The 25,730-nt window shown below is 41.0% G+C and overlaps 1 protein-coding gene across 1 annotated transcript in view; it reads right to left on the bottom strand.

Annotated features, from left to right (window-relative positions):
- The window catches only part of grin3a (glutamate receptor, ionotropic, N-methyl-D-aspartate 3A), a 72,415-nt gene that overhangs the window by 16,802 nt on the left and 29,883 nt on the right, over nucleotides 1-25,730 (bottom strand). The window contains exons 3-7 of the mRNA XM_033646233.2: nucleotides 16,757-17,426; nucleotides 14,841-15,224; nucleotides 13,116-13,261; nucleotides 7,021-7,136; nucleotides 6,076-6,227 (exon numbers count right to left, since the gene is read on the bottom strand). Coding sequence (XP_033502124.1) covers nucleotides 6,076-6,227; nucleotides 7,021-7,136; nucleotides 13,116-13,261; nucleotides 14,841-15,224; nucleotides 16,757-17,426 — 1,468 coding nt within the window. The remainder of the gene's footprint in view (nucleotides 1-6,075; nucleotides 6,228-7,020; nucleotides 7,137-13,115; nucleotides 13,262-14,840; nucleotides 15,225-16,756; nucleotides 17,427-25,730) is intronic.

Here is a 25,730-nt window from a genome sequence, read left to right on the forward strand (position 1 = left end):
CATAAAAAAATTAACTGAGAACAATATAAAACTGTTTGTGTTTGGGCATCCTTATCTTATAAAAGCAGATGTTTTCAGTAGTAGGCGTGGCAGCAGCTTTTGGGTGGTGTATGCAAAATTGTTAATCCAGCTAATACTTTAATGATAACACTGGTGTAATTGTATTTTTCTTTGCCTCTATTTTCCATGAAATGTGCGAATCCGTTGATGTAGTCGAAAGTTCGTACAGTGCACTGTCTCTATTACAGCAAGTTTGGCCGACCTCCCAGAAGTCATCGGCTCCCATTCTTTTCAAAATTCCATTAAAAACAGCTTGCATAGACAAAACGCTGCATTGACAAATGTAATGCATCATGTATTTTTTTTTCTTCCCATAGCTTGACTTTATAACGCCACAATCACTGCAGCTGCAGTTGTAAAAGCTTTCTATAAAAAAAAATGAGTGGGAGAAGACTATTGCTCAGGTTTGCTTTCAACTCTGTTTTCACTCCTATCAGAGGTAAACAAACAAAAAAGCCTGATAACTGAATAAGTAACAGCATTACAAAGTCGGTAAAGAGAAACCTGCAATGCCTGTGTGCAGGACTGAAATCAGTGTTTCTTTTTCAAAGCACTGGACATCTGAATCAAGATACCACCTCCCCTCAGCTGCTCCTCCTGGAAAAAATAAAGCACGAGTTTCATTTTAAATCACTGTGAGATTTTTACTATTTTCAGATTTTCCTGAAATCCTGCTTCTGAGAAAACCCCTCAGATCGTCTCTCTCTGGGATACCACACGTCTCACTAAGATTAGGATTGTTTCCCCCTCACATCTTAATCAGCAGTCGTTCTATTCTAAATGTATCACTTAGGAGAAAACCTCTCCGAGATGAGCCTGCAAGCGCGGCCATCTCCTTTTGTGATATCACCCTTTTCTTAATTGAGCGCCTGTTGCAGTTAGCGCAGATGCACATCGACATATGAATCTCTTTACTGCTGAGTATGGAACAGCTTGTGATACAGCAGCGGTTGCAATGATTGCCTTATAAAGTCATGCTAGTGGAAAAAAAATACATGATGGATTAAATATGTCATTGCAGTATTGTGACTCTGGCGAGCTGGCCGTAATGAAATTTTGCAGAGTGGGAGCCGATGATTTCTGGGAGGTCGGGCAATACAGACACGAGTCACATTTGACTGCTGGGGAAGACATTTTCAACTTAGGGAAATATACAGTTACAGTGGTATTTTCCCTACAACAGTAAGATGAGCTTACTGAGGATACATGACATTAATCTAATCTAATACTTAGCTCCAGTGTGTACAAAGCTGTGTAACTTATTGTGTATTAACCAACTCCAAGGCTCCCCACAGTTTTTGGGATTCCTCGGATCAGCACATTTAAGCACATATTCTATATTCTAGTTCTGGCGACACACACTTCCTGTCTCTTTTCACTTCAAGCAATCATACAGAACAATTCACATTGATCTTCATAACTCCACTGTTTTTTCCACCGTCTTTGGTTCACTCACTCACTCATTGATTAGTTGCATACATTTGCTGCAAAAATCTATGAATAACTTCAATGAAGCACATGGCGCTCATCATCTTCGTCCCTTTGATCACAATTTATTTCTCCGTAATGTTAAGTTTGGCCCTCTTAATGTTAGGTAATTGAATAATATGTCATTTATTGGTATTGATTTTATTACTTCGAATGGGATCAACTTCTTTTGGGTGACAGAGAGCTGGACGGGTGCCAGGGTGTTTGGCTGCCATCGCTGAGGCCAATCCATCAGGTTTTTTTCATCTTTTCAGGATCCCAGGCCCGCTGCTGCTGCTGCTGCTGCTGCTGCGGGTGGTGTAACAGTTATTCATCGGAATAAAAGATTGGAAGAAAAAAAATGCTGAGCAAGACTAAACTGAGCCAGACTTGTCAGTAATTCACATTGCTTATATCTCATGAATTTCCTTCTGATTTTGTCCAGTGTTCAATTTGACAGCGTATTGTAACCATGCCAAAACATCAGTGGCGGATCCTCCTCTGGGTGACACGTTGGGCCACCGAAGGCACCACCCAGAGAGCGGTGTTGAACATAAGAGAAAATTGTGTAGAGGAGTGTGTGTGGAGAGCATTAGAGTGAGACAAAATGAAACAAGAAAACCCAGAAGACGATGAAATTGGTAAATTTGCACATACCGCAATCCTTTGTTTTTCATTACTTAGTTAAGTATGTTGATTTCTCGTTAGCTCTTGTTTTTGTTCTTAATAAATGCAATAAATATAAATGTTATTACACTGCTCAAAAAATTAAGGGAACATCAGATCTTGATGAAGGAATTATTCAAGTTGAAAATCTTTGCTGAAGTGCGCTGTATAATTCAACCTACTGAGGGCTGGATTCAAAATCACACTGAAAATCAAAGTAAAAAATTGAAATCACAGGCTGATCTGACTTGAGTGAATTTTATCACAGCGACTCATAATGTAACTCAGTAGTATGTATGGCCCTGATGTGCCAGTATGCACTCCTGACAACGTCTGGGCATGCTCCTGATGAGTCGGTGGATGGCGTCCTGGGGGATCTCCTCCCAGACCTGGATCAGGGCATCAGTGATCTCCTGGACAGTCTGTGGTCGTACTTGGTGGCGTTGGATGCAACGATACATAACCTCCCATAGGTGCTCAATTGGATTTAGTCAGGGGGGACGAGAGGGCCAGTCAATCGCATCAGTGCCTTTGTCATCCAGGAACTGCCTACACACTGGCCACATGAGGCTGGGCATTGTCCTGCACCAGGAGGAACCCAGGGCCCTCTGCACCAGGAGGAACCCATGGCCCACTGCACCAGCGTAAGGTCTGACAATCACTTTCATCCTAACAGCAGTCAGGGTACTGTTGGCTATGACAGGGAGGTCTGTGCGACCCTCCAAGGATCTGCCTCCCCAGACCATCACTGACCCACCACCAAACCAGTCATGCTGGATGACAGCAGCATAACTTTTGCCACGGCATCTCCAGATTCTTTCATACCTCTCACTTGTGCTCAGTGTGAACCTGCCCTCATCTGTGAAGAGAACAGGATGCCAATGGCCGACCTACCAATTCTGGTGTTCTCTGGCGAATGCTAATTGAAATAAATGGTGCTGGGCTGTGAGCACACGTCCCACTAGAGGACATCAGGCCCTCATGCCACCCTCATAGAGTCTGTTTCTGACAGTTTGGTCAGAAACATGCACACCAGTAGCCTGCTGGAGGTCATTTTGTAGGGCTCTGGCAGTGCTCCTCCTGTTCCTCCTCACACAAAGGAACAGATACCGGTCCGGCTGCTGGGTTGATGCCCTTCTACGGCCATGTCCAGCTCCACTCATTTAACGGCTGGTCTCCTGGTATCTCCTCCATGCTCTTGACACTGTGCTGGGAGACATAGCAAACCTTCTTGCAACTGCACGTATGGATGTGCCATTCTGGAGGAGCTGGACTACCTGTGCAACCTGATTGGGCTGCAGGTACCACCTCATACTACCAGTAGTGACAAGGACACTAGCAGAACACAAAACTAGAGAAGAATCAGTCAGGAAGGATAAGGGGAGAGCAACTGTCTGTGACCACCACATGTGAAACCATTCCCTTTTTGGGCGTTGTCTTGCTTTTGTCTATCCATTGCACCTGTTGTCACTTTTGTTTGCACCAAAGCAGGTGAAACTGAATCACAATTACTTGTACTTCCTAAATGGACAGATTGATATCCCTAATGTTTAACTAACTTGGTGTTACAGTGTGGCGATTAAGTGTTCCATTAATTATTTTGAGCGGCGTATTATCATTATTATTATTATTATGATTAACAAAATGTTTTTGGGGGGTGGGGGGCCCAGGGAAAGCTAGCCTAGGGTGCCAAATGTGCTAGGACTGGCAGTGCAAAACATGCTACTCAGTTTAGGTTGATTCAATTTAATGATACATATTCTACGTAACTTATCATACAACTTTATCTGTAATATAAGAACTAGATGTATGCACATGGTTGTCACACTGATTTCTGCATGACACCTGACTGATATACTGTAGCTATATATGTAAAATTGAATGACACAGGTGAAGCAAAAATACTGGTCAAGCAGCTTTCTCTGCTGTCAGCGGAGGCAGGTGGAGGCATGATGCTGCAAAATGAAATGTACCTGGAGCAATTTAAATGTCTGCAGCTGTAGATAGCATCTGCAACACGTCTAGCTGTTACACAGAGAAAAATGGTTCACTTCAATGACACTGAATCTGTTGCACTGCAGTGTACTACTTCTGCTGCTCGTAGGAGACTCAGAGGACGGTGATTTACATTTATGTATTAGGTGTTTAGGTGATGCTGTCATTCAAAGGCACACACCATGAGTGCTTCTTAATTAGACATCATAATGAGCAACCAGCAGGGGTTGAATGCCTTTGAACATGGAAGTGATGCACAGTTGCTCGGAAAAATAAATTATAAAAAAAGAAAAGCACAAATACAGGAAGATGACAGGGCAGAGGAGGGACATGAATTCCTTTTTTGAAGAAGGCAGTTTTTAATTCATGCCTGATAATAGGGAGTGTGCAGTCAGCACTGAGGTAGCAGCCACTTCTGGGGATACCAGAGTCACAGCTGGGTGGGGAGACGGCCAGACTGCCGAGAGAGCTTAAGTGCTTGGTAATAGCAGAACAGGATGGACCACGGGGTCTGGGCTGTTTAGGACTGAAGTTATGGGGACACAGCTCGGTTAGCAGCTGGAGGGTCAGGGGCCGGAGTCTGAATTAGTAAGGAGCAATTACTGTGCATGGGGGCTGTGGAGGCAGTGCATGGAAGTATTCAGAGAGCCAGCAAAAATGGTTAAATTAAGGAGAAAAGTTCTTGGTAAGGACATAAAAACTTTAATTTGGTTTAGTGACAGGAAAGCTACTATGCAATTATAGTTTCAAGAACCAGAGATATAGTTTATTTAAGACAATAAATGTCTTTTCTACAGGTTGCCACTTATGTTTTACCCCCTTTACCTTCACAGTGACCTGAACATTATCTATATGTAATGTCCTGTACTTACAGCATCATCAAATTCTAACACTGACTTATAAAGTTGCTGTGGCAAATGTGTCAGAAAACAATTGCTTATTGACACATCCAACGAAGGTTGAGCAACATTAGCATTCACTTAGAGTCACGTTTCTGCCCATCTAACAAATATGTCAAGTTGCCACTCTCAATTTGGTGTCCACTAACTGGAAAACCTAAACAATGAGCCGGAGGACTCAGAACGGAGGTACAGGGAGTTGTTGCATAGAGATGATACACCATTTCATCTAGTTGCATTGTGTGATTGCAGGTTTTCTGAACATTGCAGAACAATGCATTGCAAGCAGTTGCATGTTTCAACTTGTCTTGTCACAAATCTTTGGTCTGAACAGGTATTTATAAGCAAGCAGTAACCTCCAGGGCTGAAAACTAAAGCCAATGCGGAAGTACCAGTAACTGCAGTTCCTGTTATGGCCACCTGAGGCTGGCTCCAAAAGTGAGTCAGTCTCCATACACAAAACTTTACCACAGAAATGAAGATGTTTACAGCCTGGTACAAAAAATATTTTTAGTCTCTGTTACTATTTTCAACATCCATGACATTCATGGGTGTGGATTTTTTATATTACTCACCCATTTAAATTTGATTAAGGCTTAAAGTTAGGCATAATTAAGGACATGGCTGCTTTGAGTGACCGACTGTCTGCAATCATTGCCACAGTCTATAAGTCAAATCCACTCATTCCTCCTCAACAGCTCCACCCTTTTGTCCATATATGGTCACTTCTGGTTTCAAAAATCCAAGATGGTGAGGGCCAAAATGCCGAACTCAAGGTCAGCTTTAAACTGGGTTATTTAGCTTTGATGCGCTCGGCAGAGAATAAAACCTGTGACGCCAACTGAAACACCCTTTTATATTTGAGCCATACCCATGGGTGGTGATAGAAAGACACAACATGTCAAAACTCAACGTCTATCTAAATGTCTCCATCACACATCACAATACAGCAGCTGCTTTTGTTTGCAACAGGTGGTTCTGTTCCTACCTCAGTCACAGCGAAGCTGCGCTTCCCGCAGGGCACAACCTTGTACCATTTGTCATGCAGCGTGTCCATGAAGCCATCTGACTTGTACTGACTAACAAGCTCTGAGATGTTGGAGGTGAGAGGAGAGTTCTGAGGAAGGCCGATGCCATAGCCTGCCAACAGACATGAACACAAACACAGGCTGCAATTATTCCTCTGTGACACATCATTTTAACTTTCACCTCCATGTGCTGTAATTATGTTCGTTCACTGGTTTACAGCTGTGCACAGGAATATGGAAAATAACAGCTGATCAGAAAGAAGGGAGTCTTAGCAATTACTGTTTCACCATTTCTTATCAGAAGGCACCACTGTCATTCCTAAACAAAACAGGTACACAACATTGTAAGTAAATCGCAGAGTTTCTTAGCATGCCAGGAGAGTGTGACAAATTCAGCAATAGCCAATTACAGAAGTACCTCGCCTTGCTAGGAAGGACACTGGTTGATTTGTATTGTATCCTGAAGGCTTAAGGGTGCATTAAGTAATTAACAACAACACTGGAATCTGGGACTGTGGTGGCCTGTAATGGAAGCAACCACCATGGGAATATTTTCACAGTGGGAGGAAGAAGCTTGCTAAATGGACCAGAGATTAACAGAAGACAGTGGAGGATCTAAGCTGTTGAAAGCAAGAAGATTAACTGCTGTGCAAATGTTGAGAGATTGGTATTGTTAAATCTAGAGCTGTTCTGAAATGCTCATGGTCAGTCTGTCTGCAGTCATGCAGAAAGACCTGTTATATTCTAGGGACAATTTAAAAAAAAGACACATGTGTGAATACTGTTTTCAAGAACTGACTATTTTAATGTAACATTTTCTTAACCAACTAAGACCCTCATCCCACATATATAAGTACTATTTTGTGACCAAATACTTTGTGTTGTAACAAGCTGCAATATGTTACCTTCTATAGCAAAGGGTTTCCCGACTGTTAGTGTTTTACAGTCTGCATCTATGGAGACCTCGTAGTCCAGCAGAGCTTTGTCCATGATGAATGCATCCAGTCTCTGAGGGTCAGCCCTGTAAACACACAGCAAGTAGACAGACTCAAGGTGCAATGCAAGTAGCAGATGTAGCAAAAAGGAATCACTCTTTTTGTGCGTGGGTTGAGCTGAGCTGCAACGACAGGTTCTTGGCTGAGACAGTGAGAGCTCAGCTTCGATGAAAACAAACTATATTACTATATTCATCTAACACAACATGTCAGACTAATTAAATATTTTGGTGCCCACAAATTTTGCAAGCACTCATTTCCCAGGAGATGAGAGTGTTGACCTGAATGGTGCCTTTAAAGGGATAGTTCAGATAGTTCATATCAATTGTCAGTGTATTACTTACAGTAGAATGCAGTCAGTGCGTCCCCGGTTTGGAAAGGCAGACATGAGTGTCGTCACAGAAGCTACACTATGTACTGTTGTGGACGGGAACAGCAGTGTATTTTAGCAACCTAAAAAAGTCCCACCTAAAAAAGTGTTGTGTTCTATTAATAGGTACGATTCAAACAGAGCTAAGCCACTTTGTGGAGTACCTCAGGGCTCCATTCTTGGACCTCTATTGTTCTTGATTTACATAAATGACCTACCTAGGGTCTGCAAAAATGTACCACCTACATGAAAAATTTAGCACACTCATTCGAGAAGCAAATGAAGAGCTGTCATCTATTTCTAAATGGTTTTACAAACCATTTAGAAAAAAAACACCACAAACCTGCTCTCAATATAGAAAAACTGAACTTCATGATATTTATTAGTGGTTTCTTTGTTGTAAATTGTACATCTTTAACAATTTTGTATTACTTCTTAGTCTGGAACTCTTATTCAGTTATGCAATCTTCAAATGATTGTTGTTATCCTGCACAGTGTTTTATCTTTTAATTTCTTTTTCCTTTTTTTTTTCTACACATAAATGTGCAACTAAACTAAGCTTAACTAAGTGTATGCTATATTTAAAATATTTTCACTGCTTTACCTTGATGTCAGACAGTCTTTCTGAAGGGGAACTGAACTGAAAGTGGAACTTATCTGTGGTCTTTTCAAAGTCAGACTTTATTGACAAAGACAGTAATATTACCTTGGTAAACACAGGAGCTGCTTGGTCTGCTGCTGCCTTGATCAGTTGGTTTGTTTATGTTAAAGTGTGACTTTGGTGTTTTAAAGAGTTAGTTTAGATTTTCCAAAGTCACACAACAACACGAAGAAACTACAGATCAAGGCAGCAGTAGACCAACAACTCCTGTGTTTTGTGTGGGAAAATTACTGTTTTTGTCAATGGTATCTGGTGGATTTGAAGAGAGTAATAAAACAACTTCAGTTCCCTGTCGGAGAGGGTGGAAATACTCTAAATATGGAGTACACTCAACTGATATTTTGGTGGGACTTTTTTAGGTGGCTAAAATCTGTTTTGCTGCTAAACCCTCCACAGCAGTGCATTACTCAGCTTCTGTGGTGCTACCCCTGCCTGCTCTTCAATCTTAGGGCACACTGCCTGCTACTGTATGTAGTATACTGACTAAGGATAAGCACCTCATACAATCCCACTTAAAAAAATCCAAACTATCCCTTTAAGTTTTATGACAATCTGATTAGTGGCATTTGAGGTGTTTTTGATGGATGACTGGAGAAATGAACAGATGGACTGGGACTGATCCATAGTCACTCTTCCAAATGTATTGTGTTGACAGATGTAATCATAGCACTACGAAGAATCTAACATCTTCTGGGATTTTTCGAGATTGACATTTTAAAGCAACCCTCTGGAAAATTAACCTTTAAAACCTCCTGAGACGCAAACTTAAATGAACCTTACTTTGTCATCTCACTTCTGCTCTGCTTCTCTGGGGCTTATTTTTTTCTGTCTGTTTGTGTCCTCATGTCACATCTCTGACACAGTGATAGTGATATTTTCTCCTGTAGGTCTTGGATGTAAACTTTATATACTTTCACAGGTTTCATTTTAACATTGGGGGGGCACATGAAATTTAGAAGTTGGGGGTGAGCATCCATCCATACATTTTCATCCACTTATCCGGTGGCTGGGTTGTGGGGCAGCAGGCCAAGCAAAGCACCCCAGAACTTCATCTCCCCAGCAACGCTTTCCAGCTCCTCCTGGGGGACCCCAAGGTGTTCCCAGGCCAGATGAGATATGTAATCCCTCCAGCATGTTCTGGGTCTCTCCCGGGGCCTTCTACCAGTTGGATGTTCCAGAAACACCTCTAACAGGAGGCACCCAGGAGGCATCCTGATCAGATGCCTGAACCATCTCCCCTTTCGATGCGAAGGAGCAGCGGCTCTACTCCGAGCTCCCTCCGAATGTCTGAGCTCCTTACCCTATCTCTAAGGCTGAGCCCAGCCACCCCACGGAGGAAACTCATTTGTATCCACCATCTCATTCTTTCGGTCACTACCCAGAGCTCATGACCATAGGTGAGAGTTGGGACATAGATGGACGAGTAAATCGAAAGCTTCACCTTCTGGCTCAGCTCCCTCTTCACCACGGGAGTGAGCATCATATACTTAATTTCCTGCATTCTAGTAGATTTTCTGTTCATCCATCTGTGCCTTTACTGCATCAGTTTATGATGTAAATATCTTTAATCTTTTCAGTCTTCAGCTATGGGACATGTCCCCTACTACCCCCCTAGAAATCTCCATCTATGGTCCAATAAATTGGTTGAAAGTGAAAAAACAAAACAAAAAAACTGAACTTAATGAATAAAGAACAAAAAGCCTGTGAGAATTTATAGTTTTGCTTTGTGCCTATGGGTGTTTTATAGGGCCTTTCAGATGGCACTTTACCACAATCACTGAAAATGCAATGTAAAGGATTCGACAAACAAACTTCTCTCAACCTTTTGCCTCATCTGAACTGCATATTTTCTGGTCTCTGTGGTTCTCCAATAATTTTACTGGCCATATACCAGTAAAATTACTGCCTGTCTGCCAGTTTCTGCCAATTTACTCCCATTCCTCACTCCAAGTCTGTTATACAAAGGTGAGATATTAATTCACAACACTCTCGGCGAGGCTTTTACAAATCAACGTGAAATGTCTTTACTGACAGGTACAGCCCACTGGGATACAAATGCTGCAAAGCCTTTTTCAAGATATTCTCTTTATTTTTTTTTTTGCTTGTTATCAAGGACAGTGTTTGAAATCCTCCGCTATCTTCTACACACAAGCTGGCTGTTCATTATTACAGGTTGAATTAGGTTACAGCTTACGTCCTTGGTTTTTCCACCACAGATGTTTTGATGTTATGTATTTTGTGATCAGAGCATTACCTTGACATCAACCAATTACCTAACCAGTATGATTAAAACATGACGCTTTCCTGCATCACCCTCTTTGCAGCGATGCTTGTGAGAGTAGCTGAATCATGTATTTGCATCCGGATTGCATCAATGGAAAACTGCAACAGTGACAGCAAGGGCACATTACTGTGGCATGGCTTTACTTAATACAAAGTGATGCGCGACACGGCAGTTCGGTTAATTTTGAGTCTCTGGGGTAGATCAGTAAGAGTCTTCACATCATGAAATAAGACCTGTTGTCACCCCAGGTTAAAAATACTCTCTAATAAAGTGTTCTGAGCTTGTCTTATGTGAGACTGTATTAAGACGTACAAAAGCAGTATTTCCAATATGTCTGCCACTTTAATAAGCCAGCCAAAATAGCCCAAGACAGTTGTGTGATGGCAGATAATGCTCCAGTCAGAGCACTTTCCCAAAATGCTCTAAGACAGGCTGCAGTTAGTGGTTGTTGCTTGTTTCAATTGCTGTGCTGAGACATGTTCATTAAGCTAAACACTAAGGCCGCACAGTGTGCAGGGATGGGAACCAAGAGTGCAAATGGGCCTCTAAATTTAAGTAAATTTCCTCTAGCTATGGTGTTATAGTCATCAGGGTGTATGGAATATTATATGGACTTGTCACAGGTTGAGGGAGAGGTTGCAGTCCAAAAACAAGTGACTAAGAACTGACGAGTACAAGTGGATACAGGTGGTAGAGGTAGAAGGGAAAGGTCAGGTTAGGAAAGTGAGAACAGGTGTGTAGATGGGCAGAGCAGTCAGGTAATGGGGAAGTGTGAGTGAATCTTGGATGGAAGGAAAATGGCAATGAAGGAATAACGCTGGAGAGGAAGGGCACAGACACAGACTGTGGGCCTTTCCCAAACCAGACTGTCCCTGATGGGGAGTGGAACTCTCTCACGACTCACTAAAGCACCCTTCAGGGTATAAATACTGTGGCAAGCTTCAGGACAAACTTTCCTCTCTCTGGCAGAAACAAGAACTGTCATAACTTTACGTAACTTGGAGAAAAATAAAATCTGAACTTTTTTTTTTATATGATTACATTTTTTTCACTGTCATATACACACAGGCTTGAAATACACACTCATGCACTAACAGGACCTATACATGCATTAAATGGAGAGGTGTCGGAGTAAGGGGGTGCCTCGGATGGGCGACCCCAGCAGTTGGGGGTTCGGTGCCCTGTTAAGGGGCACCTCTGCAGTGCCCAGAATGGTTGCTGAGGTTAAAAGACCTGCCCAAGCGCTGGATTTCAACAACTTCGGAGTGAGACCGGGTTGCACACGGAACTTCCATTTGTACGCAACATGACACTACTATCATCAAATCAAAATGTATAATGATCAAAAATTCTGTCAAGATCATGATTCCAACCCAGTCACCAGAAGTTGCCATGGTACGTTTCAATAAACCACAGATATGATACATTTGTATGTTTCATATGTGGCAGGCGTTTATGTTTCCTTATGTTCCACTTTTCAATGTTATGTTGTGACAGTGAAGGAAAACATTATGTTTTGCCTTAAGATACCGGGTTTGGTTGCCAATAAATAAAGCTGGAAACGCCCCAACACTTCATTAAAAACACCCACTTCTGTTTGTTGGTTCTTGAAAAGTGGTCTGCTGCTGTTGGCTGTTTGGCAGCTGTCCTGCCTAGCTGTCGCACCATCCACCATCCCCTCCTTCTTCTGATGACGAGCTCACTTTGGGAATGTTGATATGATCGTATGGGATCTACAACCATAACTTATCCGTGGTTTGCAGGAATGTACAATGCCAACATTTTAATCTGGTGACTTGGCTGATGATTCAAAGTACAATCCAAAATGACAGTTGAATAAAATTAAAAGTCTTCTGTTTGTCCACTTCTAGCTGATGTTAAAGAAATATAATCACCAGAGAAGCAGTGCAGCTTTGCTTCGTTCAATCTGTGCAACAGCATGAACCCATACACCACCTTCAGCACCTGTTCTATGTATAAAGGTAGCAATCCCAACATCAGGTTTTTTTGGACCAATCCGTGTATGTAATCTCAACATGGGGCTACTCCTGTCAGTGCAGTATGAATAGATGCATTGTACTACAACATGATTTAAGTGTCCATCATAGAGTAAGTGATAAATAATGCCTGGTCACCGTGGGAGTAAACCCTGAGCACCAAGTATTGAAATTTACATGGTGGGCTGCGTGTACGCTGTCTTGTTCCCTCATTGTAATTTTCTAAAGATGACATTTTTCCCTTGAACCCTCTAATCAGCATTTTATAAGCTCAGTAGCAAAAAAAACTTGTTTCATCCATTCAAATTGTGTCCTACCCAGCCTCGGCTGTGCATTCAGCTGCCTTTTCTCACTATATTCTGCTTTGCTCCACGGGGGATGCCAGTTGAATGTCGAAGCAGCTTAGGATGACAGCAATGGCAGGGTAAGGAGGAGGGTGAGATCTGAATGCAAACAGGCGGGCTCTGGTGGGGAATGACAGCAATTTCTTTCCCCTAAAATTTAGATTTTCTTAGGACATGTAGCTCACATTCCTTTCTTCCCCAAACTTGATTCAGTTTGTTTTTTCCACAGGGGATATCTGGTTGATTATCAGGTAACAGTGGTACCAGGGTCAGTTACAACTACCCTGAATGCACAATGTGTGTCTGCATGATGTATGTGGACTATACATTATGTAAAACATCGTCTTACTTGAGTTGATGTATGCCATCTGGTGTTGCTGGGACATTGTATCTCCTCATGTACTCGTGCATCTCAGGGAAACTCTTCTTGACGTAGTCCTCGGCGCTGCTTTCTCTCACTGTGGCAAATCGGAATCCCTGAGAGGGATGGTGCAACTGCAGGAAAGAAGAAAGCCAGATGTTACCCTTAGAATGCCTTCAAAAAGCATTAATATTGATTATTATTGATATTTTTTCATTTTTGTCCGTTGTATCTCTTTTTTTCCGCCTGGAATTTTCAATTCTCAGATGCAGAAGGAAAGCTCTTGTGAAACTTTAAAATGACTCTTTGCTTTTCTTTTCTGACTCTTTATATCCCCTGCACCTGTGATTCAGAGTTGGTGAGTTGACATAGGGCCTATTACCTTACCCCATCTGTCGTTACAAAAGGTGGTTTAATTAAAGAATCTATTTGCTGACTTTAAGTTGAAAAGACTGCACTCTTCACAAGAAGGGCTCCTCCAAAATTTAGAATGTACCTGCAGTTTTATCAAGTGTGCATCAGGGACATTTTCAAAAAGAAAGTCCACAACAACCTGAACTTCGACTCTGCAGGTTGATTTTAGCGCTGCTCATCGTGGACTATATTGCTGTCATTGTTCATTTTAGTCAAACCATACAGTTTGAAAACGAGGCGCGGCTCCAACTAGAAAACAATGTTTTGATGCATTGGATGTGCTGAATGTGTATATTAAGGCAGTACAGGAGGAGGTGCACATTAATAATCCTCCAGGACTGTAACATGCTCATGTTTAACCCAAACAATGTGTCATGTGACTGCAGTTGGTTCGGATCGAGGTCAGAACACGTTCTCGCTACAAACAAACCACGCCAGAGTTTGTTTGTAACCAGACTGAGACCACCTCTTCAAGAAGGTCTTGGTCCGGTTGTTCTGGTGTACACCCGAGTGCGATTGCTGTGATCACACCTGCCCAAACGAACTGCACTTAGGGGGCAAAAGGAACTTGAGTTCGATTGACCCGAACCTAACAGGGCAGGTGTGAAAGCAGCCCCTGATAACTTGTTTCTCTAGCTCAGTGTTTCTCAACCATTTTTTATGTCAAGGACCCCTAAACTGATATACATTAGGTCATAGACCCCATTTGACAAGATTTACCTCAGGGACCTCAGTCTGAAAAGATTTTGGGTTTTAGATATGACTAAGACCAGAATTATATAGTTGTTACCTCCAGTTGAACAGAAAACCAAGGAAACCTATGATCAGAATAGTCACTCATGTGACTCTTCCTCACATTGGGTTCACTTTTGTAATGAATAAAATCATCCAAATAAACCATTTTCCTTTGGAACACCCTGGAACTCCCTCAAGGAATCCTGTGGGTCCCCGAACCCAAGGTTGAGAACAACTGCGCTAGCACATGAAATATTCATGACTAAGTAAGAATTTAAAGTGTATCTGCAGGTTTCACATTCAAAAACTCAGTTAATCTGCTCTGTCAGGACTGTGTGGGTGGTTTGATCAGATTCGACTCAGACTGACCCAACAACCCAGCAAATGTCATCGGATTCTGGTTTAAATGTTGCTGAATCCTGATTGGTGCAAGGTTAGTACATGACATCATCTTTTCTAACAAAGTCCTGAGAACTTCAGACCATTGGGAAAAGCACAGAGAAACTCCAGCACTTTAAAACATCAACTTATCATGTAGTGTTGCACTTTTTCTGACTTGCGTACCTTTGGGTCATGAATCCCTGACAGTTGTTCATAGGTCTTCTCCCCGACCATGACAGCAGCTAGGTTAGCAGTGTAGGTGGACAGACAGAACAGACAGAAGATGGCCCAGAGGTTCATCAGCAGGCGGCCTGTCCAGCACTTTGGCGGCTTGATGGCTACCGTCCTCCCAAAGAGAATAGCGTAGCACACGTTGAGCGCTGAGGAGAAGGAGAACACGCGGTCGCGGTTGCGTCCACGTGGTGTCATACCAAACGGGCTGTGCCACTCATACAGGGTGAGGAAGATGGCAGTGACGTGGAGGGAGACGAAGATGCCGAGCCACATGGACCAGTGGAGAGGCCACATGAAGGCACCGATGGGTGCAGCTGTGTCACGAGTACGAACCTAGGCAGGGGGCACACAGGAATGGGAAACCTTTGTAACTAATATTATATATTGAAAAGTAAGAAAGTAAGACATTAGTGGCAGATAGTCTTTTTTTTACAGGCTAAAAGTAAACTTGCATTGTGTCGTCTTTTTCTGGCATGTCACAGGGATTTGGTGGGGTTAGGACTGGAAAATCAAAAATCAGCTGTGGATGGGATTCAGAAGGTATATATGTTATATACAGTATTATCTTTTTGCAACCCGGTCTCACTTCAAAGTCGTCGAAATCCGGCGTATGGGCAGTGTCTTGCAGCATCAGACACTGACGAAATAGCTGTTCTTCAATACACTGCCGGTCACCGTCATAGTTTAATGGCACTTGGCTGTGTCAGAGAGAAATGCAGCGGGACACGAACAAAGTCAAGGCGACTAAAGTCAGAGTGGGGCAAGTGGAAGGGGTGGTGGATGGGTCCAGCAAACATCGACATTCACCCAGGAGAGCAGTGTTTGCGTCCCACAAGATTATAAACCCAAACCCTGTTCTTTTTTTACTAAACCCAACCCCGTGCGTTAGTTGTTGGAAGGTAAATAAATTTCAATTTGCGAGGTTTTACCAACGTAATGCATTTACTTTGAAAGAGACTGTATGTAAAGGTTACATTTCCTATGAAAACGGAAGTGTCTTCTGAGAGAAGACAATGAATGTAACAGGCTGAACTTGACACTGCGTCCTATTCAACGCATCCAGGGTACCTCTCACGTCGTATCTAGATGTGGAAAGTCCATGACCAAACGTCATTATGTGATGAGGTAGAGGTTTTTCAGCGATGGGTTAAGCCCAATTTATGGTAAGGACACTTTCGATGACTGTCACTCATCAAAATGTTGCGCACCTGGACAATATTTTCAGCACCTTGTTGAATCTATGACACCAATAATTAAGGCAGTTCCGAAGGCAAAAGGGGTCCAACCTGGTACTAGCAAGGTGTACCTAATAAAGAGGCCGGTGAGTGTATATTATTCATAGCCTGATTTATGTAACATGTTATACCTGAAAACATGGAAAAAACTGATTATTTTATGGCTGCTGACACTTTTGTTTTCTGATTTATGAAGTGATACAAAGAGATAATGCAGCATCTAATGCAGGGCATCTCCCCTTTAGACCCTTAGAGAGGGGAGAGTGATAACCACCATCACTATGCCTGTCAGCAGGTGGGACTGGGTATAGTGACTGTAGTAATAGGGGCACTCACAAAGCTGTACACTCACCAGTCTAGCCCCTTATAGGGAATTGAATTCAAATCCAATAACATAGGGCTTGGAGTAATAAGACTCTGCCATACTGATACTGACCACCAGCATACCAAGTGGAGAGAGCTGAGGTGAGGTCATGGACAGAGAGCGGAGAGCGGTGAAGGATGAGCCAAAGAGTAACAGAAGTGAGATTTGTAAAAAAAAAAAAAAAAAGTGTAAGGAAAAAAGTAAAATCTGTGTAAAGTGAGGGAAAAAGAGAAGTGTTAGAGAGGAAGAGAGAAAGCAATACTGACCAGGATTCCCAGGCTGGTGGAGAAGAAGGGCGAGGTGAAGTCAATGACTTGGCTTCTGGCCGAATTAATGCTAAAAGACGTCACTGCCAGGTGGGCAGCGCCACTGAGCAGATCACCCACCAATCCCGTCCAGCGACCATTCTTGAACCCCCCATACTTCCCATCGCCCACGATATAGAGGTCAAAAGTAAAGCCCATGTCCTCCGCCAGCTTCTCCAGCAGGTCTATGCAGTACCCATAACAACACTTCTTCAGTTCCGTGGGAACAGATCCGTTGCGTCCTGAAAGATTCTTGAAAAATTCTTTCAAAACTGAAGTTTCATTGGTGAGTGGGTCGAGGCACAACTGGCCCGCGGGACACATCCCGTCCCCATCCACCTCTCGGGTGAACACAAACGGGTGCTCCACCAGCGTCACCACCCGCATGTGCAACCGCGTGGATCGCCGCCAGTCCCCTCCGCCCCCAGACCCCTGATGGTTTGGCCAGGCCCGCTGGTCCATCAGAACTTTCCCCCTTCGCCAGCGTCCCATGCGGGTCCAGGTTGGCTGGCCAAGAGGATCCAGCTGGAGGGACCAGATGTAGTGATGGGCCTCTGAGGTGACATTCTGGCTGCGTGTGTCTCTGGATATCAAACCGCTCTGGCCCTCGAATGATGTGTTGGATAGAAATCTGAGGGGAATGAGGGGAGAGAGAAAAAAGAAATGACACAAGGGAAACAGGGAGATACGGGGAGGAGAGAGGTGGAAGGAGGACGACAGGGACAGAGGAAAGCAGACGGGTTGGAGGAGGAAAGGTAATTTTAGATGCTTCCATCATTTGACCAATATATAAACATAATTTGTCTTGGGTATTTCCTTTCTTGCAGATGTGTCCTTGGAAACGACTGAAAGGAGTTCGTCACACAGATCCAGGAGTATCTTAAAAATTAAACCAACAACAACTGTCCAATTGATTTTAGCATTAGCCATAAAAACATATATACCTCGTAAAAAATATAAAGTAATATCTACACTATATCAATGTTTATAAGGGAGAAGAGGAAACAGGACACTAAATGTAAAGCTGAAATGGGAGAAAGAACTGAATGTGAATATTATAAGAGATGAATGGTTGCATATTTGGAATACACAAAGGTCTACAACATCCTCTCATTCTTGGAGAGAGCGCTGTTGGAAGAATATAATTACATCCTTTATTACAACACAGATACAGGGCAAATACCTGTCTATAGCACAACCATGTTGGAGAAGATGTGGGGCAATAAATGTGTATCATATGGTAATTATTTTTTGGGTTATGATATACCTAGATCATGCATGGTGTTGTACTAAGGCAATATGGCTGGAGGAATTGTGTTAAGAAAAGACAAATACCTACTGAAAATCTTGTTGGCAGCCTGTAAAAGGGCCATCACGAAGAGATGGTATAAGGCAGAACCACCAACACAAGATGAACGCATGAAAATTTGGAACTAAATATATGATATGGAACTGTTAACCCAGAGGATAATCCTCCTCAAGACGAGCGATGTCGAGAGCAATGGGAGAAATGTACAGAGTTTACATGTCAGTAACATGATGAGAGACTCTAAGTGACACAGGGATGAATAGCTTTGAGAGACAGGGCAATGTGGACCGTTTTATTTATCAGTATACTTATATCTGTGTGTATTCTGTTTTGTATTCCTTTTTTCAATAAAAATAATGTTAAGAAAATATATGTACCTTGCAGACTTGACATGCATGATGACAATAAACACGTCAGACACGTCACAATGTTTGTGTCTGCTAGAGCTGTTGGGTGGCAAATTGGATTCAGCCAGACTGGGTTTAATGTCTGTTAATCTCATAATGATTATTAGCCAATAATTATCTTCATCCTATCTGCAAAATAAATCGATTGTTAAGTGGACAACTGAGAATAAAACTACAAGTTCAACATTTTGTGTATTATGGTCTTTGCTCATTTCCAAAAGGTTTAAAAGACATCACAAACTGGATTAATCTTAAATTAAATTTGTAGTGTGATGCAGTAACTGCAGGAGTTTAAAGTTTTAAATGACGTGCTTTTACTGTGAAGACGTGAGATTGAACATTTTACCAGCCCTCCAACCCACAATTTCCCATAGAATAGAAACACGTTTGACCAGTGTCACAAAATAATTGCATACTGATCCTCAACAAACCACAGATCTTGATACATTGTACATATATAATACGCCAGAGTTACCTTTCTCTATTTTTGGTGCATTTTAAAACAAACAAACAACCAAAAAAAACTGGTTCAACTTTAAAAAAAAATGAGAGTAACAATGTGCATGCATCTTTTTAAGTACTTTCAACTCTGGCATCATTGAATCAATCCAATGAGTGTTTTATAATCTATAATCTTAATTAGTTTAGTACAACCAGCATGATTTGCTTTGACCTCAAAAAGCTTAATTAAGTTAAACCAATTTAATATTTATCCAAATGTTGTGGTGACCTTTAGTAGTCAAATTATTTAATTAAAGATATCCTACTCAAAAGTGTCAAAGTTGTTTTGATTTTAACCAGTGTCTTAAAATAAGTTGCCAACTGACTAAAACACGTTAATGTAACAAACCTTAAGTTTTTTTTATGCTGAAAAACTTCTTTTGTTTATGTGTTATCCACTAACCCCATTAATCATTTTTGAGAATGTACTTTGATAATTATTAGCTGGTTCAGCTTAAGGTAACAATTTGCATGCATCTTTTTAAGTAGTTTCAACTCTGGCATTATTGAGTCAGTCCTATGAGTCTTTTATAATCTGACAAACTTAATTAGTTTGGTACAACTGGCATGATTTGCTTTGACCTTGCTTCATTAAGTTAAATGTCAAATTATTTAGTTTAAGATATCCTACTTAATAGTGTCAAAATTATTTTGATGTTGACCAGCATCTTAAAATAAGTTGTTAACTGCCTAAAACACGTTAATGTAACAAACGTAATTTTTTTTTTATGCAGAAGCAATTCTTCATTTTATGCGTTATCCATTAACCCTATGAATCACTTTAAGGGTGCACTCCAAAAAATGTTTCAGTATAATCTGAAAAACTTAATTAGTTTAGTTCAACATGATTTGCTTTGACCATGAAAGTGTAAATAAGTTAAACCAACGTAACTTTTATCCAAAAGTTGAGGTGATATTTAGTGGTCAAATTATTGTATGTAAGATATTCTAACTTATTTATTTTAATTCCATCCTACTCAAAAAGGGTTTGATTTTGACCAACTTCTTAATATAAGTTGTTAACCAACTAAAACAATGTTAATGTAACAAATGTAGTTTATTTTATGCTAAAAATGTCTTTATTTAATGCATTCTCCACCCCATGGATGGCAGCTGAGACAAAAGTATCCAGTACTTGAGATGAACAGTATGATAGATGCGAACACCATTAAACTACCAAAGATTGTCATCTGGGTTAAATAAATAAAAATACTGGTCATAGTAAAAAAAGGACCAAGTATCCTCATGTTCAGGTTCATATTTGTTCTAGTAGAAACCCCAAATGCATGTTAACATGCTTTAATCGTCAAAAAACACTTTGTGTCCTCACACTGTCTGTGCTGGAACACCTATATTCACCCTCTGTCTGAAACACTTTTTTAGCACCAGTCACTTTACACTCCCCTCTCAAAACAGCCCAGTCTGATCTGACTGGTCAGCGCTTCCAGGTCTTCTGCACCTCGGCATGTCTCTACTGTCATTACCATGAAAAATCACCAAAAGGGGCTTTTAAACACGACCTGACACGTTCAGATCTAAAATAGGGGAGAAAATGACAACATGAACAACCAAGAATACTCCCTGACATTAGCATATGGCTACATGTATCAGCGTAGGCAGGGATGTAAATTTAGACAGTGGGGCCGGTGTTCAAAGAAGAAGTCTCATTAAATAAAAAAACAGTGCCATTTGCTGTTTAAGCCCTAAAAAAAGCAAATCCACTTCTGTCATGTTTCTTTTTTCTTTTTTGGTAAAACAGTCAACAGCATCTATAACAAAAGTATAAGCTTATTCTATAACTATAAATCACCTAATTTATATATCAATTATTTTATAACTATATATCAACTAATAAAATGGTTAAATCAAAGTAATAATTTCTTCTTCTTTAGATTGTGATATAAAGATATGCAGTGATGATTGTTGAGTAAAATATATGTTGATGTTATCCAGTGTCAAGTTTCATATTGTTCGATGATATGTGAACGATAGCATGCACTAGGGCTCGTCATAATAGTGTACACTGGGGCCCATAGCAACTACCTTATGGCGTAAGGTAGGCCAGTGGTTTTAAAGATACACCTGTATTTATATCTGTGCACAATATAACGTGTTGTCACTCTTATCACGACATAAGACAAAAAAATACAGAATAAGACAGGTAGCTTTCATGATACTCATGGCTTTCTCTTTTTAAGTGTCATCATCCCTCAGTCAGGGCTTTTATCACACACTTAAAACCCCTATGCACAAAAAGCAACAAATATTTTCCCTGTGAAGGATTTTTTTTAAATTAAATTCAATTAAATTATTTTTTTTTTAGCTAGACTTTGCCACTTTATTAGAAAATGGGTGCCCACCCCATACTGATACAGTCAATTAAAAATTCATTCAAAATGTTTTTGGATAGGCCCAGTCGAATATTGCAATTATTCAGTTCAATTCAATTTTATTTCTAAAGCCCAATAGTACAAATCACACTTTGCCTCAGAGGGCTTTACAGCATACGACACCACTCTCTCACAGATGATAAGGAAAAACTCCACCAAAAAAAAAAAAAAAAAACTCTAACAGGGAAATAATAGTAGAAATGTGTAGTGACAAAATCCCATGGCACACCATTTGAGAACCACTGGCATCAGCTATGAAATGTAAATAGTTGCAGTAGCGTGCCTGCAGCAGATTGCCATACAAATAAATCTGTCATGACCTGACATCAGCTTGTCGCCTAAAAAATTAAAACACATTATTTAGAACAGTCTGACACTTGAGGTTTTTGCTTACGGGAATTACTTCTTCTAACATTTACCTTTTTATTTGAAACTTTGGCCACGTTTAATAGAAAGATTGGACACTGTCATATGATAGATATATTACAGAGGATAAGGAAAAGCACAATAGGCCACCTTTAAAAAAGGAATGACTTGGTTACAGTTACTGAAAGATTGTGGTCATGAGTGCGGTCATCTGTTGGGGTAACGGGGAAACAAACAGCAGCCTGCCTTGTCAAAGCCACACGCTTTGTTGACTCTTCGATCCACAGCAGCCTGCTCCCTGAGAGGGTCTGCTGTGCTGGGATAACATCACGCTACGCTACAGCTGACTTTTGTAAATGTAGATACATGTCATACAAGCGTCTAAACAAGCGACTGATACTGCTGTTTTTCTGGTGAAGACAACTACCCAACGGGGATATGACGGCTAAATTCAGAGTATTATTGACCTTCCTACTGTATTCAAGTTAAAGACCTTTGTATCAATGTATACAGAATATTTTCTTGGAGAAATATACACAGCTGCTACAGAAGTTTTCTGCTTGCTTGCTTTGTACAATTGCCAATGAGAAAAACACCTTTTCCAGATACTTTAGGATTTCTGCAGCTGGGATTTACAGGCTTATATTTTACCCTTGGTTAGTTTATACAAAAATCCCAATTTAATGGTGTAACACCAGCACCGAAGAGGTGTATTATCTAGGTGGCCTCAGTAGCTGTCTGGAGTGTGTTTGTGTGTGTATGTGTGTGTGTGTGTGTGACAGGATAAGACAGCCCACGGTCCAGTGATCACGCCATCTCTCTCACTGAGCCATGCTACTGGCTGTCTGAGAGTGTCAGATACCGGAGCAGGCGCACACACTCACACCCACACACAGGGAAAAAAAACAAAAAAACACACACGCGCTGGTCCACTGGAATGGATATGTTTGGATGTCAGAAACAATACAGGCAGTCGTGTGCAAGCAGATGCACACCTCTTCGATACACCTTCAGGAGGTAATGACGTAAATGATGTAAATGTCTCTTTCGTGTCACCTTGCTCAGCGTTAAAAAATCCCTTTTCCACCACCTTGTCTGCTTTCCTACTTCTTTAGCTGGTGTTAAGTCAACCTGACAGCTCAACTAGTCCGTCTGAAGGTCAGTGTCTTCACTGCAGCTTGTAGCTGTTAAGCTACCTGGGGAATGTGTCTTTTTTTCTGGCTGTACACAGTGGAAGTGACATTCCTGACAGTGCACTGGGTGTTGCGTGTTAAAAGTGAAATGCCACATTGTGGTAAAAAAAAATACACATTATAAAAGTTAATATTTCGTGTTCGGCATTTTAGTGTGTTTCATTGTTGGAAGTTTCAGACTAATTCTAGCAGGATATGTCGCCTAATTTTGCCTCCAGCAGAAAGCCGCTTCTTAGAAAGTCACAGACGCTCTCTTTCACTCAGAGGTAGCTCCACCATTGCTGTATCCCACAAACATGCTGCAACAAACATGGATCAAAATGTTAAAGAGATAAGTGCTGCGAGTGTACATGTGGGTTTTCCCATGTAACTCTTTTTAAGGGATTTAATGGACCATTTTCCGTCATGCATGAAGTGAAAGCAGGCAGGGAGCAGGGAGCAGTAAGAGGCGGCTTGCAGAGACTACACTCACTGTGGAGCAGAAATTACTACCACTCCACTCACATAATCAGAACTCCAGGGTTCTCATTACAACCGGGCTTGATCCTGATTGGCTCCACTCATTAATGAACTATTGAATTCCTCTAATCAGATGGGTTTGAAGTGGTTGAAGTGACACACCCATAGGACTGCTGTGCCTGGGGTGACTTAGAAAGAAGCGGCAGTGATGGTGGAGATGCCACTTTTCCTGCTGATATTCATTTCCAGTGGTTGAATGTAGGTACATTTACACAAGCAAGTACTTAAGTACAAACTGAAGTCCCTGAACTTTACTTGAATGCACACTATGCAGGACTGTCCTTGAAAAAACAATGTATAGACTCATACAGAAGTATCCCTCTCAGTCATCACTTAGGACCAACTAGAAGTGTGCAGTGGTGTATTTTTCTGCAAAGACTTTACCCTCTGAGTGTATTTTCCTTATTTTCTATTTATTTTCTGTGCTCATTTATGGGAGTGTATCCCCACAGCAGTCAGATGAGATCGGGGCTTTATAAAAAGGTAGTGACCAGGTGCCAGACCATAAGCAGCAGGCATCCAAGGCACACAGCGCCAAGCCCCTGAGCTTTTACTTTCACTTTTGCTGGCAAGTGTGTACACAATCCTGCATGGTATAATAATAATAATAATAATAATAATACATTTAATTTATAGGCACCTTTCAGGACACTTAAGGCCACCTTCACAGCAAAGATAGAGAAATAACAGCAGATTAAAATAGTCAATGAGATAAGGAATAAAGTAATATAAAACAATAAATGCTAAAAATAAAATAACAATAACATGACAACAAATAAATAATCAGCAAAACAAGTTTACAGTGAACAAAAATTCAGTGTAAATAGTGGATGATTGTGGCAAGATGGACGGGAGTCAAACTAAATATCTTTAAGTATAAGTCTAAGTCATACTTTTACTTTGCTACAATTCAGAGGGAAATAGTGAACATTTCACGTCACTGCATAATTCAAACAGTTACAGTTAGTGATAACTTAAGACATTAAGATTTTATAAGTAAACCCATCAACATAGAATAAGCTCATTAAATGTGATGTATTGTTAAAGATTAAACTATGCAAATATCAGTAGCCTAAAATCCATAACAAGGCACATTTTTCTGCGTTGATTACTTATATATTATATACTTTAAGTATATTATAATTAATACTGTAATATACTTGTGCTTAAGTAACATTTATACCTTTTGAGCAAATTGGCTTAATTTCTTTTAATAACATGGGAAAAAGGTAATGAGCACCAAAAGAAGAAGTAACCCAAAAAATTAGCAAGAAAATATTAAAGAGAGAAAATTAAAAACAAGAAAATTAGTAAAAGAAATAAAGACAGTGTGCTGAAAAATTATAATTCTCTAACATAATTTTAAAATGTAATAATACTGCTACTAATAATAATCATTATAAATATAGTTTTCCCCCTAACTCTTTTTGAATTCTTTTTTTTTTTTTTTTTTTTTGGCAATTTGTAGGACAAGTTGCCCATTGCCTTATCCACATTTTCCTCTATCCCAGCTGACATTGGGCGAGAGGCAGGGTACACTCTGGACAGGTTGCCAGACTATCGCAGGGCTGACACATAGAGACAGACAACCATTCACACCTACGGACAAGTTAGAGTCACCAATTAACCTATCCCCAGTCTGCATGTCTTTGGACTGTGGGAGGAAGCCGGAGTACCCTGAGAAAACCCACGAGAGGCGGGGTACACCCTGGACAGGTTGTCAGACTATCGCAGGGCTGACATGTAGAGACAGACAACCATTCACACTCACATTCACACCTACGGACAATTTAAAGTCACCAATTAACCTGCATGTCTTTGGACTGTGGGAGGAAGCTGGAGTACCCAGAGAAAACCCACGCTGACACGGGGAGAACATGCAAACTCCACACAGAAGGGCTCCCACACCTGGGATCGAACCAGGAACCCTCTTGCTGTGAGGTGACAGTGCTAACCACCACACCACTTGTAACATTTTTTTTTAATCATTTAATTGTTATTTTAACTTATTCTAACTGAATACTTTCCTACAGCACAGATTATTTTATAGGTAGGTAAGAAACTGAGTTTGAAGTGTATTCCAAAGATAGGTGCCATGTAGGTGTTATCACGACATCAAAACAACTCAATTTTGTGAGTATTTTTAGTTTTCATGTGTGCAAACGCAGAACTGCAACCATGAAAACACCCCTAAAATGATTTCAGGTTTGGAGCCAAAGTAGTCTTAGCAGACTTATAAGTCTTAGACTT

The sequence above is a fragment of the Epinephelus lanceolatus genome, chromosome 19 (assembly GCF_041903045.1).
Source record: "Epinephelus lanceolatus isolate andai-2023 chromosome 19, ASM4190304v1, whole genome shotgun sequence".
In the NCBI taxonomy this organism is placed as follows: Eukaryota; Metazoa; Chordata; class Actinopteri; order Perciformes; family Serranidae; genus Epinephelus; species Epinephelus lanceolatus.